The sequence below is a fragment of the Psilocybe cubensis genome, chromosome 9 (assembly GCF_017499595.1).
Source record: "Psilocybe cubensis strain MGC-MH-2018 chromosome 9, whole genome shotgun sequence".
NCBI classification, from domain to species: Eukaryota; Fungi; Basidiomycota; class Agaricomycetes; order Agaricales; family Agrocybaceae; genus Psilocybe; species Psilocybe cubensis.
In genome coordinates this window covers 1,317,130-1,332,931 of record NC_063007.1, presented here as the reverse complement: position 1 = coordinate 1,332,931, position 15,802 = coordinate 1,317,130, and the positions used below count along the sequence as shown (strand labels likewise).

Sequence of the window (15,802 nt, the reverse complement as noted above, 5' to 3'; positions counted from 1 at the left end):
CTGGGTGGTAATTTCCAAGGTAAGTAAGTCACCATTGAACCGATTAGAACCCTACAAAATTTCCTTTACAAGCTTTTCATGCTGTCGTCAGGGTCGTATGATATTCGGCATCCTCTTCGGTTAAATAATATGCTAGTCGCATTCAACTTGAGGACAGCAAGGCTTAAAATGTTAATGTTTTAAAGTCACTCTTATTAATATGCTAGTGCCCGACCCTCCCATCACTGAGGCAGGTTAATTTTTGATTGGGTCGGCCAAGAAATTCTACTCTCCCGCCGTTCTGCTCTCTAACCTTTGGAGAAGCTGTCCATGGCGAATTCATTGGCATTGTGTCAAGGGGATTGAGCTCAGAGAGGAGTGGAGATAGTGACCAATTTTTTTCCAAGTGTGTCGAAGATAACGCCGGGCTTCCGGGTACTGGCGTACTAGTGTTAGATTCATCCCACTCGTCTTCTTCTGTCGGATCCTGCATATCACTTTCGGTGGTTTCAAGCACGGTGTCATATGACTGTCCTAGTAAGTCTTCGTAATTCTCTGTATTCCATGAGACTGATATCCTCCCTTCTTCCATTCGACAGTATACGTCGTCCATCATTCGTACTTTCTCCGCATGTAGCTTGCCTGCTTGTGCGTATGCCGCTTCAATCTCCGCAGAAATATCGGGAGGTAACACAAAATCTTGTGGGTCTTCTTCGTGTTGATTTGTAGCTCGTGCCGACAAATCGCTCTGTGAGTCAGAGCGGTGTCTAGAATTTGAAGGCATGGAGAATGTTTTGCTCGTAAATATGTCATTGGTATTTGAAAGGAATGTTGACAATGCTGAAGAAGAGGGAGAAGAGAGATCACCGTAGGTATCAACAAGGCATACAGAGCGACGCTCTCCTCTACATGTAGTTTCGCTTGAAGCAGTCCAAGAGCCGACTGAAACGGACCTTTGGTTGGTTTCCATTCCCTGCCAAAAATTCCAACGTTTGTTCATACATAGTATATCAACGTTGAAGTTTAAAATAAATTTATGCTAACCTGTGTGTTTTCCTGGGGACCAGATATATCAAATTTGGTATGATTCTAAGGAAGGCTTAGTTCATGTACACTGCCCAGTAATGCAACGAATCTCACCTGCTGGTCATGGCCCATAATTCCAATATCACCATTCAAAATACTTCCTTTCTTCTCCGCATATCCCTCTGACCATTCGCTGATGGCCTGCTCCCAATCTCTATACACACCATCGGCCAATTGTTGATGGTAATGATCGGATGCTAAAAGTAGTTTCTCGACGTCATGGACGTTCTTGACTTTTCGGAGAAGATCCTCTACTTGTTCACCGTACTGCTTGGCCATCGAGTAGAATTCCTTCATGAGAGCTCGCCATTTCAGTAACGCATAATCTTTCAAACCTGAAGACTCGTCTCCTGAGGTCCAAATTCTATGGAAAAGACTGGGGGACAATCCATAAAGGCGAGGTAAAAAGACAATAACCCTCGATGAGGGATCGAGGTTAGAATCTTCCTGTTCTGTTCGTGTTGGGGCGGTAGCGTCCATGTGAATACTGGTATTGCCCATTGGCCCTTCGTTCTCCATGGTCCAAGAATGATGCGACGAACCGTGAAATGTCTGTTACAATTGCATATAGGTGTGAAAGAGGGACTTGGTATTAAAGCAACTCACGGATTGTTGTTTAGAGTCACGGGCGCCTAACTTGAGTCCAATGAGATGGTTCCACATCTCCGATGATCGCCATTGTAACACTTGCTCTAGTTGCCCTATTTCCTCTGGTAAAGTCGGCCAGCCGTAAGGCGTACATCCAGATTTTGTCAGGTCGGAAATCCACTCATTTCGGGCGCTTTCCAGAAGTTCCGGGGGAAGGGAATGAAGTCTGCCAGTAGACCGGTCATGGTTGCTACTCAGGGTCGACACTTTGTATTGGTATTTGGCCAGAAATTTGCCCCAGGCAATGTGAGCGCGGGGTGAGTCGTTGATACTAGTCATTGTGGGCGCAGGTGAGAGGGGACTTCAATGTAGATAAGGGGTGTCAACCTGAAAGTCCCTATCTATGATGCGGGCGTCCTGGAATATTCCACACGAATACGCGGTGCATGTGTACTTGTGTGGAGGCAAGTTTTCTGGCAAGATGCCGACGGTTGACAGGGGAATGAACCAATCGGTAGTCAATTCCTGGAGTGATCTACACCCGCACTGGACTAAGGATAGTTCTTTCCCTGATTGCATCAGCAGCTGACCCTAATCATACACAAAATGAGTTGCAGTGCCGTGTTGAAATAGGAGTAAACGATCCGTTGAGCGGGGTACTACGGGTATGCGTCTGTAGGGCAAAGCAAATGCTTTAAGGGAATGCAAGCCATACGAAATTGCCGTCAATTGCCATGAATACACGAGATTTCTGGATAATTTCTAGTGAATGCTTTAGTATGCAACCTGACTCGTCAAACCGTCGAGTTCACGCGCATAGCACCTATGTTTGCTCATCTCATACGCAAAATTCGAAACAAAACCCTTGGGGCCGGGAGCAATTTTAAGAACGTCCACCGCTGCCGATGCGACATCGTACTTCCCAGCAGTAACTACACCATAGGAAGACACAACGTGGTCTGTCTCTGACTTCGATAATTGAAGTTCGGGAATTTCGAGGGCGTGGTTCAAAGCCGCAACAGCTTTACGATTTTTCATCAGCATTTCGCTCGTCAGGTTATTGTAGAACACACCTTCGCCGATGGCACCAATAACTTTGCAGTGTCCAAAGGCCTCGCGAATCCAATGAACGACACGCCCGTTAACCATGAGTGACTTAACATGCTCAGGCCCAGAAGGAATGTATAAAGCATCAAACATCGTGGACCTTTGGTCTTCAAAGTAATGGTCGGCAACTATCCCGGCACCTGAAACGATAGTTCCCTTCGAAGAAATCTTACCGCGCCTCGGACCGATGATCCAAGAAGTGGCCTTCGCACTTTTCAGAGCAGCGCGAACGGCTTCAACTTCGACCATATTGAACCCATCGGCGATGAGAATGGCGACACGCCTAGTCGCGATGGTGGGTTTTTTGGATGCGAAATGAGTCTGCGAAAGGGTGGACTCTGTCTTGCCATCGTTGACGCGCAGCGGCTTGTTGGGTACTACGCCATTCACCTTCTCCGCAACAGTCTTCGCTAAGTCGAAATCGATGTTGTTGAGAAGCTTGGTGTACCCCTCATAGACACGGTGGTCATCGCAGTGCCCCAATTCGAAGGACAAGGCAGCTACAAGGTGACTCTTCTCATAGTCGGAAAGAGAATTGTAAAACAATTGGGCCTGATTGTAATGCTCCTGGAACTTTGCACCACGGGCGCGTTGCTTGATGCCTTCTACCCTCTGGTTGAACCTGAGCAAAAGTTAACCATGCGTCTTTGGAAACCAAATGCATTACACACTCTGCGTAACCTCCTTGGAGAGGCGACACTGGGTGTCCTATATTCTCTCGATTGGGCCAATAATTGATAGAACCTGGAGTGATACGGTGCCGAGAAGAGCCATCGCGATGATGGTTCATAACAGGGCATATGGGGCGATTGATGGGAAGCTATAACCAGCTCAACGAGCGGCAATTTTTGACAACACGACAACACTTACCTCTTGCCAATTGATACCCAGCCTAGTAATTTGGGTATCAAAGTATGAGAAATTGCGGCCTTGGAGAAGAGGGTCGTCACTGAAACCTATACCAGGAACAACATGACTCGTGCAAAACGCCACTTGCTCGGTTTGAGGGAAGTACTCTTCAACAACTCGGTCAAGACAAAATTCGCCAATGGGTTGAACAGGGACGAGTGATTCCGGCCATATCTTTGTTGCATCAAGAATGTCGAAGTCAAATGAATGTTCGTCTTTTTCCTCAATAACTTGTATACCCAGTGTCCATTTCGGATGGCACCCACTTTCGATAGCTTCGTTCAAATCCTTTCGGTGAAAGTCTATAAAATTATTGAATGTGTGAAGCATAGAGAGGAATCTCTGCTGCATACCAGGATCCTGACCAGCTAGTTTCAAAGCTTCATCCCATACAAAGCTATGGACACCAAGCTCGGGTGTCATATGAAATTTGACAAAAACTCGTTTGTTTTCCGCATTGATGAGGGTGTACGTGTTGACGCCAAAGCCCTGCATCATCCGGTATGACCGAGGTATACCTGAATAATGGTAGGTTTATGATTGCATTAAACAAGAAACCGAAGAACTACTCACCTCTATCGGACATGACCCACATAATCATATGAGCCGCTACGGTGAAGTGGTAAGATTCAATCTCCTGGAAATTATCATTAACGTACACTCAGGTTGCAGTCCAGCATAATCCCAAAAATTGTTGTGGGCGCTCTGAGCTTGGGGCACCTCGTTGTGAGGTTCCGGTTTGACGGCGTGGACAAGATCTGGAAACTTGATGGCGTCCTGAATAAAGAAGACAGGGATGTCGTTGCCCACAAGGTCCCAATTCCCTTCCTCAGTGTAGAACTTGACCGCAAAACCTCGCACGTCACGAACGCTATCCTAGAGTCAACAAGTATTACTTTCAGTGAGCTGCCAAAGGAATGCGACAACTTGCCGCACTGCCACGAGAACCCTGGACGGTGCTGAACCTAACGAAAATAGGGGTTGTACGAGCAGGGTCTGTCAACACAGGTGCCGAAGTCCACTTTGCAGCTCGGTTGTCGAAAACACGAAAATGACCATGAGCACCAGCGCCTCGAGCATGAATAACCCGTTCAGGAATGCGCTCATGATCGAAGCGATGAATCTTCTCCCTGCCAATATGATCTTCTAGCAATGATGGACCAATGTCTTCGGCGTTGGACAACCTCAACCTGAAGGAAAGGGGGCATTAGACGGCCATGAAAAAATCGCAACATATTGACTGACCAATTATCGTCGTCTGCTATTTTGACGCCAAAATCTGTTGTGAGGCCAGAGGCGCCAGTCATATATTCAGTTTCCCCACGAAGGTCCTTGGCTTTGTTGTTATCTTTAGACACCACATGTTTTTTGAGGCCGGAAAGCATGGTAGTGCAGGGAAAGGACGAGCTCAGGAAGAACACTGCAGGCTACATTGACCAAAAACTTTGAAATAAAGGTCGCGGTTTCCACAATGTCTGGTATAATCACCACGATTGAAGAGAATTATGTGACGCCATCAACGATTTTCTAAGACTCTTCGAGGATCTTTGGCACCTTTGAGACAGCGTTGTGGTTGAGTGCAAGATTGAAAGACAAGACTCAAACGGCTTGGAGTGTGGGAAACGAATAAAGTGAAAATTATGTCACGTGGACTCTTCCAGAATCCAACACGCGTCGGGACGCGTCGGTCTAGTTCTAAGTCCTAATTTGGTCAGATTGAATCTAGTATACCTTTCCACTTAGCTTATAAGTGATAGGAAGAGAAGTCACTCAAATCTAATCAGACAGTCAAAATTAGCCGAAAACCATGTAGTTTTGTGGGGGCATAATTGCTAGGTAGTAGTACGCTGTACTGGAAGCGTACTTTTACTTGGACAAGCTGCACATTAGAGCATTCGGTGATGATATCAGAGATTCCTGGACTCAGTATATACAAATAAATTGGTTTGATTAATTCAACTATATGAACAGGTGGCACTCCAATGTTTGTAATATTTATTTGTCCTTGTTCGAGGAGTCAGAGACTTACTTTCTGAAAGACATCCTCAGAAAAAGCCCCGTTAACTGAGAGGTACTGTAATAAAATAGATTCCTGTAAATTTATATATCGGAGTTAAGTCTCATATCCATCCTCACCTGGGGGCTTGATTCTCGATCTCCCTGATTACAAACTCGCACACTAACTGAATGATTGACATTTCATTACAATGAAGGGAATTATTTAGTGCTTAAAACATCCCCTCCGAATTTTCTATTCACATACTTGAGCTCACGAGATCTACCTCGTGTGTCCGTATGATCATCAAGCAATCAATATAGTTTTCGAGATATGTCGCTATCCTCGTGTATGCCTCGATGCTAGTCTTTCCCCGTCTAGATAGCCAGCCAGTATCTAGCCGAGGTGCGCCACACACAAAGACGAATCTACAGAAACTCGATAAGAAGTTGCGTTGCGTATCAAAGGGTTCCTCCACTGAGTCTGTACCTCGAGGAAATGTAACTCTTCGTCAAGAATGCCTGCCATCTGATTCTACATGTGAATTATCAGCACGGATGTACGCCCTGTAGCTATTTTCCTCCTTATCGCAGGCTTATGAACTCACATTAAAGACAAGGTGGTCATATCGGAATTCTAAACTCTCAAGCACTGTGCGTGTTTGTATACATCTTCATCATCGTGAAGCTTCTTTCGCTCGGTGGTAATTCAAAATCCGGGGTGTGCCAATTGCACGTTGTCAGCTGTGAATAGAATTCAACGACTAGTCGTATTTCAAAGGCAAAGCATCCTCCTTCTTTCTCTGGTTCTCCCTACTGACACATTCCCCCCGTTTGATAGCACCGTTAATATTTCTCCCCCATCGACAGGATAATCCAGGTATGTTGAAAATTGAAGATGTATTGATGTATTGGTACATGACAGAAAATTAGAACAGGCACTATCTGGAGTAACGTCTATGGGCAAGAAGAATGGCAATAAAGAAATCGAAAGCGAATAGCAATGCAACACAGCGAAGAAATGCGAATATAAGAACAAGGATATTGAAGAGGAAGATGATGAGAGTGATACATGGAGAAGAAAAACCATCTTTGAAAATATGAGGAGAAAATAAAAAAAAAAAAAAAAAAAGTGCGTTTTCACAGCCAACCCGTGGCTGGTTTGTTTCGTTTCATGTTATGGACAGGACCTTTCATGGACTCCTCGTTCGAGTCCGTCGCTTTGTTCTTGCCTTTGTCCTTGCTACCTATCTGACCCCATACAGGTGTTTGCTGCTGCGTACTGGTAGCTTTTGCTCCTGAACGAGATCCGAAAGGGAAGGTTGACGGGTTTTGTTCCGCTTCGCTGACGCTGGGTGTCCATGTAGCATGCCCTAGCTGCGGTTGCTGTCGCTTCTCTCCTGCTGAAATACCCCACGCCCCTCCACTTCCCCCACCCGCCCCACCACCTCCAAGAAGCTTCGACATCTTTGAGGTGCCTTCCTGGAGCTCTTTGATAGCTGCAGCCAGCCGTGCATCGTCACCGCCAAACGGGTCGGGTGGTGAGCTAGGGGCAGTCGACGGCGTGGCAGCAAACGAGGAAAAGTAAGCATCCTCCTCCTCTCCTTCTCCCTCCTCCCCATCACCATAATCAATGATAGAACTGTACATTCTAGGAGCCACACTGGGCTTGGGCTCGAGGATCACTTTCGACGGCGCAGCCTTTGTTGGTGAAGGTGAAGCTGGAAGGAGCAGGGCAGAGGAATCGACAGGTAGGCTGCCACCTCGATTGTCCACCTCCTCGTCTGGGACATCCTCGACTGTAGCCTTTTTGCCTTTGGCATTCTTCTTTGCACGTGCGCCCTTCTTACCTGCCGGTTGAGCTGGTGCTGCTACGGGCGCAGGTGCAGGTGCAGGTGCTGGTACCGGTGGTGCTTGAGCGGCAACCTTGACTATAGGTGTGCTCGACTGTGCTGAGGACATGCGTCTGAATCTCTGTGCCGCAGATAATGGTTGTTGCTGTGGGACTTGTTGCTGTTGAGCCGTTGCCGATGCCTTGCCAGTTTTCAAACCCCAAACCGAAGCGGCAGGCCCTTTCTGTACCTGCGGGCTCACTTCCTCCTCCTCGACCTCCTCTTGCTCTTCTTCGTACTCGCCGCCGCCGCCATCGTCATCTCCACCACCACCACCATCATCATCCTCGACGTCAAATCCACCTGGCACACGAGCACCGCCTTTGCCGAACAACGATGAACTCATGCCTGACTGCCTGGTTCCCGCAGATGCAGTAGAGGGAGCCGCGGACCCGCCAAACAAATTGAAGATCGACTTGTTACTGGCACTGCCACCTGCGCTAGCGCCCCACTGCGAAGGTTTAATCGTGCCTGTTCCACTCGCATTCATCCCAAGCCCAGACGCCGAATCAGATGTACCAAACTTCTTTGGCAACCCTGGGCGAGGCGTGCCTGCCGCCTCGTGCTGTTGAAGGTGCGCTGGAATCTTGGACGCAGGTCGGGGAGTGGTGACAACATTGTCCTCCCACCCAAACGCGGATGTAATGGAGTCCTTGCGCGCACGACCCATGCCCATCGAAGGCATCATCTTAGACATCAGAGACGCAGGCTCCTGGTGCTGCGGTGGTGGCGGGGGAGGTTCCACGACGGCGGGTTCAGGTTCGGGTTCGGGTTCAGCCTGAGCGGCGGCAGCAGCAGCGGCTTCGGCTTCAGCTTCCTCGGCGGCAGCGGCAGCTAGTGCGGCGGCGGCAGCAGCACCACCTTTCTTCATCGCAGCCTGACGCTGCTTCTTGTTCATCTTTTTCGCCGGTGGAGCTGGAGCTGGAGCCGGGGCAACTTTTTCGACTTTAGGCGGGGCAGCGGGTGCTGGTGGAGACGGGGCAGGAGCCGCCGCTGGTGCAGGGGCAGGGGCAGGGGTAGGGATAGATTGTTTGCTGTTCGCTGCCGTAGATGGCGGGGTTGCCTTCTTTGGTGGTTCATTCCAGATGGATTGTTGCTGCTTGGGTGGCTCATTCCAGATGGACTGTTGCTGTTGTTGCTGCGGTTCCACTGAAGGTTTCTTGCCCTTCGCATTGGAGATAGACGAAGAGAAGATGCCAGCGGCAAATGATTTTGTGGATGGGGTCTGCTGATCGTCCTGTTCCCAGGCGTAACGTTCCTGCTGCTGTTGCTCTAGCATAGACGATGCCATCGTCTTCTTGCCTTTTCCAGCTGTCGAAATTGAAGAGGCAGGAGCAAAAGAGGAGGTTGATGAACCCAAATGAGGACCAAATGCCGCAGATGCGGAAGCATACATATCTACTTGGGAAGAGCCAAACGCGTCGGATGCGCTCATCAATGGGGTACCTGAATGACTGGACGATGCTTTGGGGGCGTCCGATGACAAAATACTTCCGGTCCTCTTCCTTGTCCAGCCACTGGCAACGGGCGTCGCGCGGGCTTCCTTCGGCATCCACATACTAGACTGAGGCTGCACCGATGGCGCGCGTCCCCAAACAGGCTGCTCTTGCAATTGTGCTTGACTCTGCTGCATTAGCGCTTGGAGTTGCTGTTCATACAAACTGTTTGAATTGCTAGGCTGCCATTGCATCGGGGGAGAGCTCGAGTTCGACGTCCTGCCCATGCCAATGCCGGCACCCAGCCCGCCATACTGAGCCACCGCGGCGGCGAACACTGAGTCCTGATGCAGCTGGTTGGCTAGCTCGTCATTCAAGGACCGGGCTAATCCAGTGGCACCTGCATTTGATACACCCGCGGGGGACCCATGCGTGCCGTCATCATCATCATCGTCACTGGGGTCAGATTCCGACCCGGAGTCCTCTCCAAATGGAGACGGCCGCCCTTTGCCCTTGCCTTTCCGCATTGCACTTTGTGCAGCTACATTGGCTGCTGCAGCGGAGGCGGAGGAATACCTTTGTGGTTGCATTTGGGTGCGACTGGGTTGCCGGCTGCTCGAGTTGCTGTTGGAAGCCGATGCGGACGCTGACGACATGCCCACACCCATGCCAGAATTAGGATTCCAGCGCTGCCCAGAGTCGTACGGTGAAGCAGGGTCAGAATCATACTCCTCTCCATCCCGGGTGGCGTTTAGGTTATACCTACTGTTCGATGCTGAGGAAACAGATGTCGGGTATGATATGGATGCATTGTCCGAATTGGGGAACATATTCTTCAGCAGTTGTTCGACATTGCCCTCTCGCTCGTCCGGGTTCTCGGAGATTATTTTTGAAAAGTCGAAGTTCGTCTCCACCTGCGCCGAGACGCTCTCCTGGAAGCTCGTCAGCCAAGCTGGGTTGACCATAGCGCTAGGAACGGGGGCCACAATAGTGTTCGACCGCCCCGGACGCCCACCAGTGCGCAGTTCCGACCTGCGTTTTGCGCGCTCGGCTTTGACAGTGGTCTTCCGTTCATCCTCTTTCTCCTTTTGCAGCTGCATCATCCGTTTCTGGTGCTCGATAACACGGGCCGACACATCCTTCCGGTCTCCTAATCCCAAGACACCCGTTCCACCAGAGGCCGACGCTTTTCGATCTTTGTATATCTCGATGAAGAGCCGGATCTCAGCCAGGGCAGCTTCTCGGTGGAATTCCACGATTTTCTGCATACGGGTTTGCATTTTGAACAGTTCAAAGTCGTCCGCCTCCGACAGTGGCTCGTTAGGATCCTCCAGCTGCGGGCCGATGTACGTCTGCCGGACTTTGGTTTTCGGAGAGGCACCAGAGGAAGTAGAAGCGAAGGATGATGCATGGATATTTTCGTTCGGGGTCTGGGCGATCGAAGCGGGTTTGCTGGCAGGTATTGGGCGGCTGTTTGCTGGCATGTTTTGAATGATGTTGGAGACGGGAGGACGAGTGTAGGGGACATTGGAAAGGCTGTCGACGGAGTTATGCAAGGATGATTCACTGCTGCTCCACCCACCGAAGTGGTTATTGCGGCTGGGAGCGATGAACGTTGTTGGAAGGCCATCTTCATCTTCTGAACCTGAGGTCTCATGAGATGTGGCCTGACGAAATGCGGTTATGTGGGTGAGTATAGATGACAATTTAACTATGTGGAGACGAGAAACGTACGATATTACTGTAAAAGTAGTCGTCCTCTTCTTCAGAGTGGAATTCACTCGGATTTACAACGGCATAACTAGATGCAGATGAAGCAGTGGATACCGTAGAGACGTTACTGGTTCTTGTGGAGGTTGAGAAAGATGGGGCAATGGGGCGTTGGTTGAGGGAGGTAGCGTATGCTGCTAGGAAGGGCGTCTGTGGCACAGGGTTCACGGCTGGGTGAACTACGACCATGTCTTCATCACTGTGTGCGTCAATTCCACCACCGAGAGCCTGTGCAACGGTCTCCATCTCCTCTGGCGTGATGTCTGACCAGTCCTCCGCCTTGAGTCCGGCCTGTGAGAGCTTTGTGTGCCACTGGGCGACGACGCCGTCGTAGTAAGCCTGCCTGATCTTCTTTGAGAGATTAGTCTTCATCTCTTCGTGCTGTTCGTTTGGAACTCTTGATTTATCGGGCATCTTCTGGTACTCTGCTTCTGCCTTGACTAATGCTGCGCTGACTTTGTGCTCCATGACGTTGCGCCCGTTTGGGATGGTGCGTTCGAAGTCCTTCCATAGTTTCCTGACCTTGTCGCTGGACGACGCGGTGGATGTGGATGCTAGTGGGCGATGTTGGACGTTAGCCATGGCTGTAAGCAGAAGGGGACCAAGAAAGAGAAGGAGAAAGCGGGAGAAAGCGTTGACAAGCCAGTACTAAAAGTTGCAAAGGGAGAGAAGTTGGGAACAAAACGGGGTGCCTCGTGTTTCTGGCGGGCAGCCGAAAACTGATTGTAGTCCTATATTTCGGAGATTGTACGAGTTGTATCCCGGTCCTTCGCCGTAATGGATCCGCTGGTGGTCAAGGGTTAGTGTTTTTGGTAGGTGTGTACCGGGAGCTCGCCGTGGAATACGCCGTTCGACGTCGTCGACACGCGGTGTGAATAGTCGGTCCACCCTTTGCCCAGTTCCATTTCGAGCCAATCAGCTCTAACACCTCGCGAGAATCTCCATTGTGGATACCCTATCGATGGGAGAGTTCCCGACATGGTCCTGGTCGTTGTTGGGTTGTGACTTGCGCATGCTCGTCAGGGTGATCCACGATGGACACATATCGCTTATTTGTCACGTACCGTCGTTGTCCCACTCAGGGAGTGGGTCCACTTGACCTTGTTCAAGCACTTCGGGCAAGCTGGATTAATTCGAGCGCACTTCATTTCATCTCCCCGTCAAGCTTCTACTCCGGTATCATATCACTGCTATCTGAAACCGCATCTCAAGCTTCTTCGGGATGGGGTAAGTATATGCGCGATACAAACAAACACACAGAAGTCTACTCTTTGTTGTTGTATTATGACTCGACAACATGCGCGTCTATCTCGTGGTTTAGACGTGTTATGCCGTACCTCTCTGCCCTGAATGACGCGCAGCATCTTCTTCAACAGCCGACAGACTAATTTCACTCTGAGGTCAACAACATCGGCCGAATTCGTGATATTAATGGTATACGATGGGATTGAGTGCATGATGCGCCTCAGACCAAGCACCCATATCAAGCATACTTTTGCCTCTGATAGGATACACCCTTTCCACGGTTAGGATGATGCTTCTCTGAATCGCAATGGAAGCTCACCACATGGTGAGAGCGTCATAATTATTTACTTTGAATAATTCATCTTTCGGATGATTTCATTCTAACTATCAATTTCTTTTTATCCTTTGTCAACCAACCCCGCTAACGAGTCTCCAATTTTTCATTATAGGGATCCGATTATGAAGTCGATTACTTGCGCAGTTTTGAACCAAGGCTGCGTGCAGTGCACTGTGCACCGCAATGGATTCAGTCTAATGTTTATGCGTTATTCACGGGCCAGAAAAGTGGCGTGTCCTGCACTGATGGAATTAATATTCACGCGTTCATACCTCACTTTCATACCAAAATCAGTCAGCTCGCCGACGGGAAGCAGTGTCGTGCCATCCCATATAACTTTATGCCGCCAGACCCAGCAGAACGAGTTCGGGTGGATAGAATTGGCAGGCAGATTGCGGAAAAGTGAGTACCATTTCCTTTCGCCCACGTTCTACCCGCTCATAAAAACTTCTCGTTCCACCTATCGATCGCATCTATCAACATCGCCGGTTCTTCAGAGCACGAACGAGGCTTAAGGTAAAACGCTTTCAACCACTTTACACCCGTACGAAGTTAACCATTCATAGTGCTGCGCTCCGCGTACGATGATACGGTGGATATAAGTCGCTGGTCAAGCTGTCAATTTAAAAAGAGTCTTTCGCAAATAATCACCCTGTGTGTCCAGTATAACCTCCTACATAAACGGAACGGGCGTCCACGCGTCATTGCCTCGCCTTCGACTGTGTCCCAAAATAAACCGTGTCGGCGGTAAACTTGTGGGCTCATACGATCGTTTTTATTGCCGATTCCTACGACCCTTTCCCTTCCGTTGCCTGGCATTTTCAGTGAGTATCTTTCGGCTTGACCATCTTCCTTGAGGAGAAGAATGTTCTCATACTTCCCACCTTGTCCGAGCCAGGAGTCTTTTAGATCCTGCCTTTTCCACTGCTAACAAAAGTCATGGCCGAAGACGCCCATTTCCTATCAAGTGACCCGCATATACAAGCTTCGAAATGAGGTATGTCTGTTCGAATCCTTCTATTAGGATTATACACGAGGTAAAACACGTCCTCGCAGAGTCAAATGACCAGCTACGAGGTGAGCATTGCACTACACTCAAGTTTCGCTTCGGTCAACGCTCCTTCTGCCAGTGAAAGATTGTGACTCTACTGAAAGGCTTTCATCTCGCTCCTTGGTTGCTCCATGGTACTCTCATGTTCTTTCGACAAACGAAAGGTATTTTCCAGATGGAACTACATCTCCACATACATACTACCCAACTCACTGCAAAACAGATCTTCCACTGATACTCGCTGTCAGGATGGAGTCTCTCCTACGCTTACATCTACGCCTACACCTACGCTAAGCCAATCTGAATCAGCAGCACGAGCCAGCGCGACCTCCGACCCTCCCCCATCTCCCCGAATTTCCCTCCGGCTACACCTACCCTACCCTCAAATATATTTCCTACCCATATATTCCTTTATTTTTCTCCGGCCGACAATATCTAATATTCTCCGGTGAGCGGTCCACGCTTAGTGCTTACCCCATCTTTCCATCACATACGCAGGTGTGGTAACGTGTTAGATGCAACGCGCAACGCGCTACGCCTCGTGGCGCTGCAATCCGGCGGCAGTGGGCACGCGTCTTGACCCAGCTTGACCCTGGCTCACGCTGATTGAATTTGAATTAGAAAAACTTTTTTGAAGCGAGCACGCGTTGGAAATTGTAGATTTTTTGGGGACATGAGGATGTGCCTTTTATGCACAAGGCTTGAGGCCTGTAAATGAATGCATACATGGTGAGTGCATGAATGTCTTCCCGATTTTTTTTTCTCTTTGGGATCCGGGTGTGTCTGATCCGATTCAGGTGCTGGCTATCTTCGTGTCTTCGTAATTCAGACATGGGAGCAGATCAGGGTTTGTCTATGTGTGCGTTGAAATTGAAGTGAAGAGTTTTGTGCATGATGCATGGGCAGGTGGTGTCGATGGGTGGTTCGCGATACATAAGGTATAAGGTGTTTTGATCCTTCCACTAGGATGTCGTCAGAACTTGGACTTTCTTTGCGCTTTAGAAGATTAGACTTCGCATGACTCTTTTGACTTTTCAGGGTGCTCTACGGCATTTCGTAAAGGGACAGATACCTCGGATTCTAATATGGAATCTGGAATCTGCATCAAATTCGTCAGTGAAGTTTCAACGTGTGCGTTTGCTACCTTGTATCTATCTCATCAGTCAGAGCTCAAGAGCTTATTGTACGCTTTTCTAGATGTTACTGTATAGGTACTACGTATCGACGTCCAACATCCAACTTCCGCCTTCCATCTTTTCAACTTCATTACTACCCAAACGTGCAACGTGAAGTCACCCGCCAATTGTCCGGTTTGATGAAATGAGAAATGAGAAATGACGCACTGATCCACTGAGGCATCTACACTGATAAGCGCTCGTGAGTCCTGACTTCGTTCAATTTATTCTTTAATTTAGCGCTCGATGAGTCGATCAGGCTGTGCCTTTTCATTGTGTTGCGGAGGCCATAGTTTGAGCTCACACTTAAAATTCGAATATGAACTCTGGTCCCTTGAGACAGATGCAAGGCCTTTTCCTCCTCCGGATACGTCGTTGATACTTGATGGAGTGGTAAGGTTGGAGGCTCTTGTCGGATCATGATTGTGATAATGATTTTGTGATTATGATTTCCTTTCGTTCCTGCACGGCTCCCGGGTCCCTTACCTTCAAAGCGTGTTGCAGTTGCAGGCTGATTTATCGTTCTTCTTCACACGTTCAGGATCAGGGGGGTTCTGTGTAAAGGGATTGGGATTCAGGAATAGGATTCAAAAGCACACACGCTCTCGCTTGCTCTCACTGTTCACATGTTCAAGGTCGCCGTGCTGCTGCATCGCTGTCAGACGACAATGCCCCAACTTCTGCGATCCGAAGCCATTTCAGAAACGACGCCGTGCGTGCCTTATCCAGACTCAGACTCAGAGACTCAGAGACTCAGAGACTCAGACTCAGACCAATGCATGCGATTTGCCGCCGTTTGTAGTTTCTAGTCAATTTGCTTCGGACAACAACAAGGTCTTGACGAGGTCCCTACCGTCCATGCCTGGGTTAAATTCCGGCGTGCACGCCTCCTTCTACTTCCCATTTACCTGGATTATATTATGGCTGGTGGCTGGTGGCTGGGAAAATGTGATCGAATATCGAACTTTAATTTGGTCTCCGGCCGGGCTTGTATTGTATTGTATTGCGTTTGCGTTGGTAAGTGTTACAGTTCTTGGGTCGTGGGCGAGTTTTAGTACCCCCCCCCCACTGTGGCTAGCCGTGGCTGGCATGGATTCCATTTGCTGCATCTGCTGTTGTTACTATGTTAGTCATAGTGCATGCTTAGCGCTTGCATACCACCATACGATACGCGGTTAGCAAGTTGTCAATGGGATTATCCATTCTCTAAACATTTTTGGCTGCTTCTGCAG

At 49.1% G+C, this 15,802-nt stretch overlaps 3 protein-coding genes across 3 annotated transcripts; all 3 read right to left on the bottom strand.

Moving 5' to 3' along the window:
• Positions 1-202: 202 nt before the first annotated feature.
• On the bottom strand, positions 203-1,992 carry JR316_0009858 (uncharacterized protein; the record flags this gene model as incomplete). The annotated part of the gene is made up of 4 exons (XM_047895538.1): positions 203-952; positions 1,024-1,068; positions 1,120-1,617; positions 1,672-1,992. The coding sequence occupies 4 exons, from the start codon at positions 1,990-1,992 to the stop codon at positions 203-205; spliced, it is 1,614 nt and encodes a 537-aa protein (XP_047745257.1).
• Positions 1,993-2,427: 435 nt separating this feature from the next.
• Positions 2,428-5,054, bottom strand: JR316_0009857 (catalase A; the record flags this gene model as incomplete). Its single annotated transcript, XM_047895537.1, has 9 exons — positions 2,428-2,675; positions 2,727-3,382; positions 3,432-3,580; positions 3,631-3,971; positions 4,023-4,187; positions 4,243-4,278; positions 4,329-4,545; positions 4,601-4,859; positions 4,915-5,054. The coding sequence occupies 9 exons, from the start codon at positions 5,052-5,054 to the stop codon at positions 2,428-2,430; spliced, it is 2,211 nt and encodes a 736-aa protein (XP_047745256.1).
• Positions 5,055-6,804: 1,750 nt separating this feature from the next.
• Positions 6,805-11,344, bottom strand: JR316_0009856 (uncharacterized protein; the record flags this gene model as incomplete). The annotated part of the gene is made up of 2 exons (XM_047895536.1): positions 6,805-10,659; positions 10,727-11,344. The coding sequence occupies 2 exons, from the start codon at positions 11,342-11,344 to the stop codon at positions 6,805-6,807; spliced, it is 4,473 nt and encodes a 1,490-aa protein (XP_047745255.1).
• Positions 11,345-15,802: the final 4,458 nt, after the last annotated feature.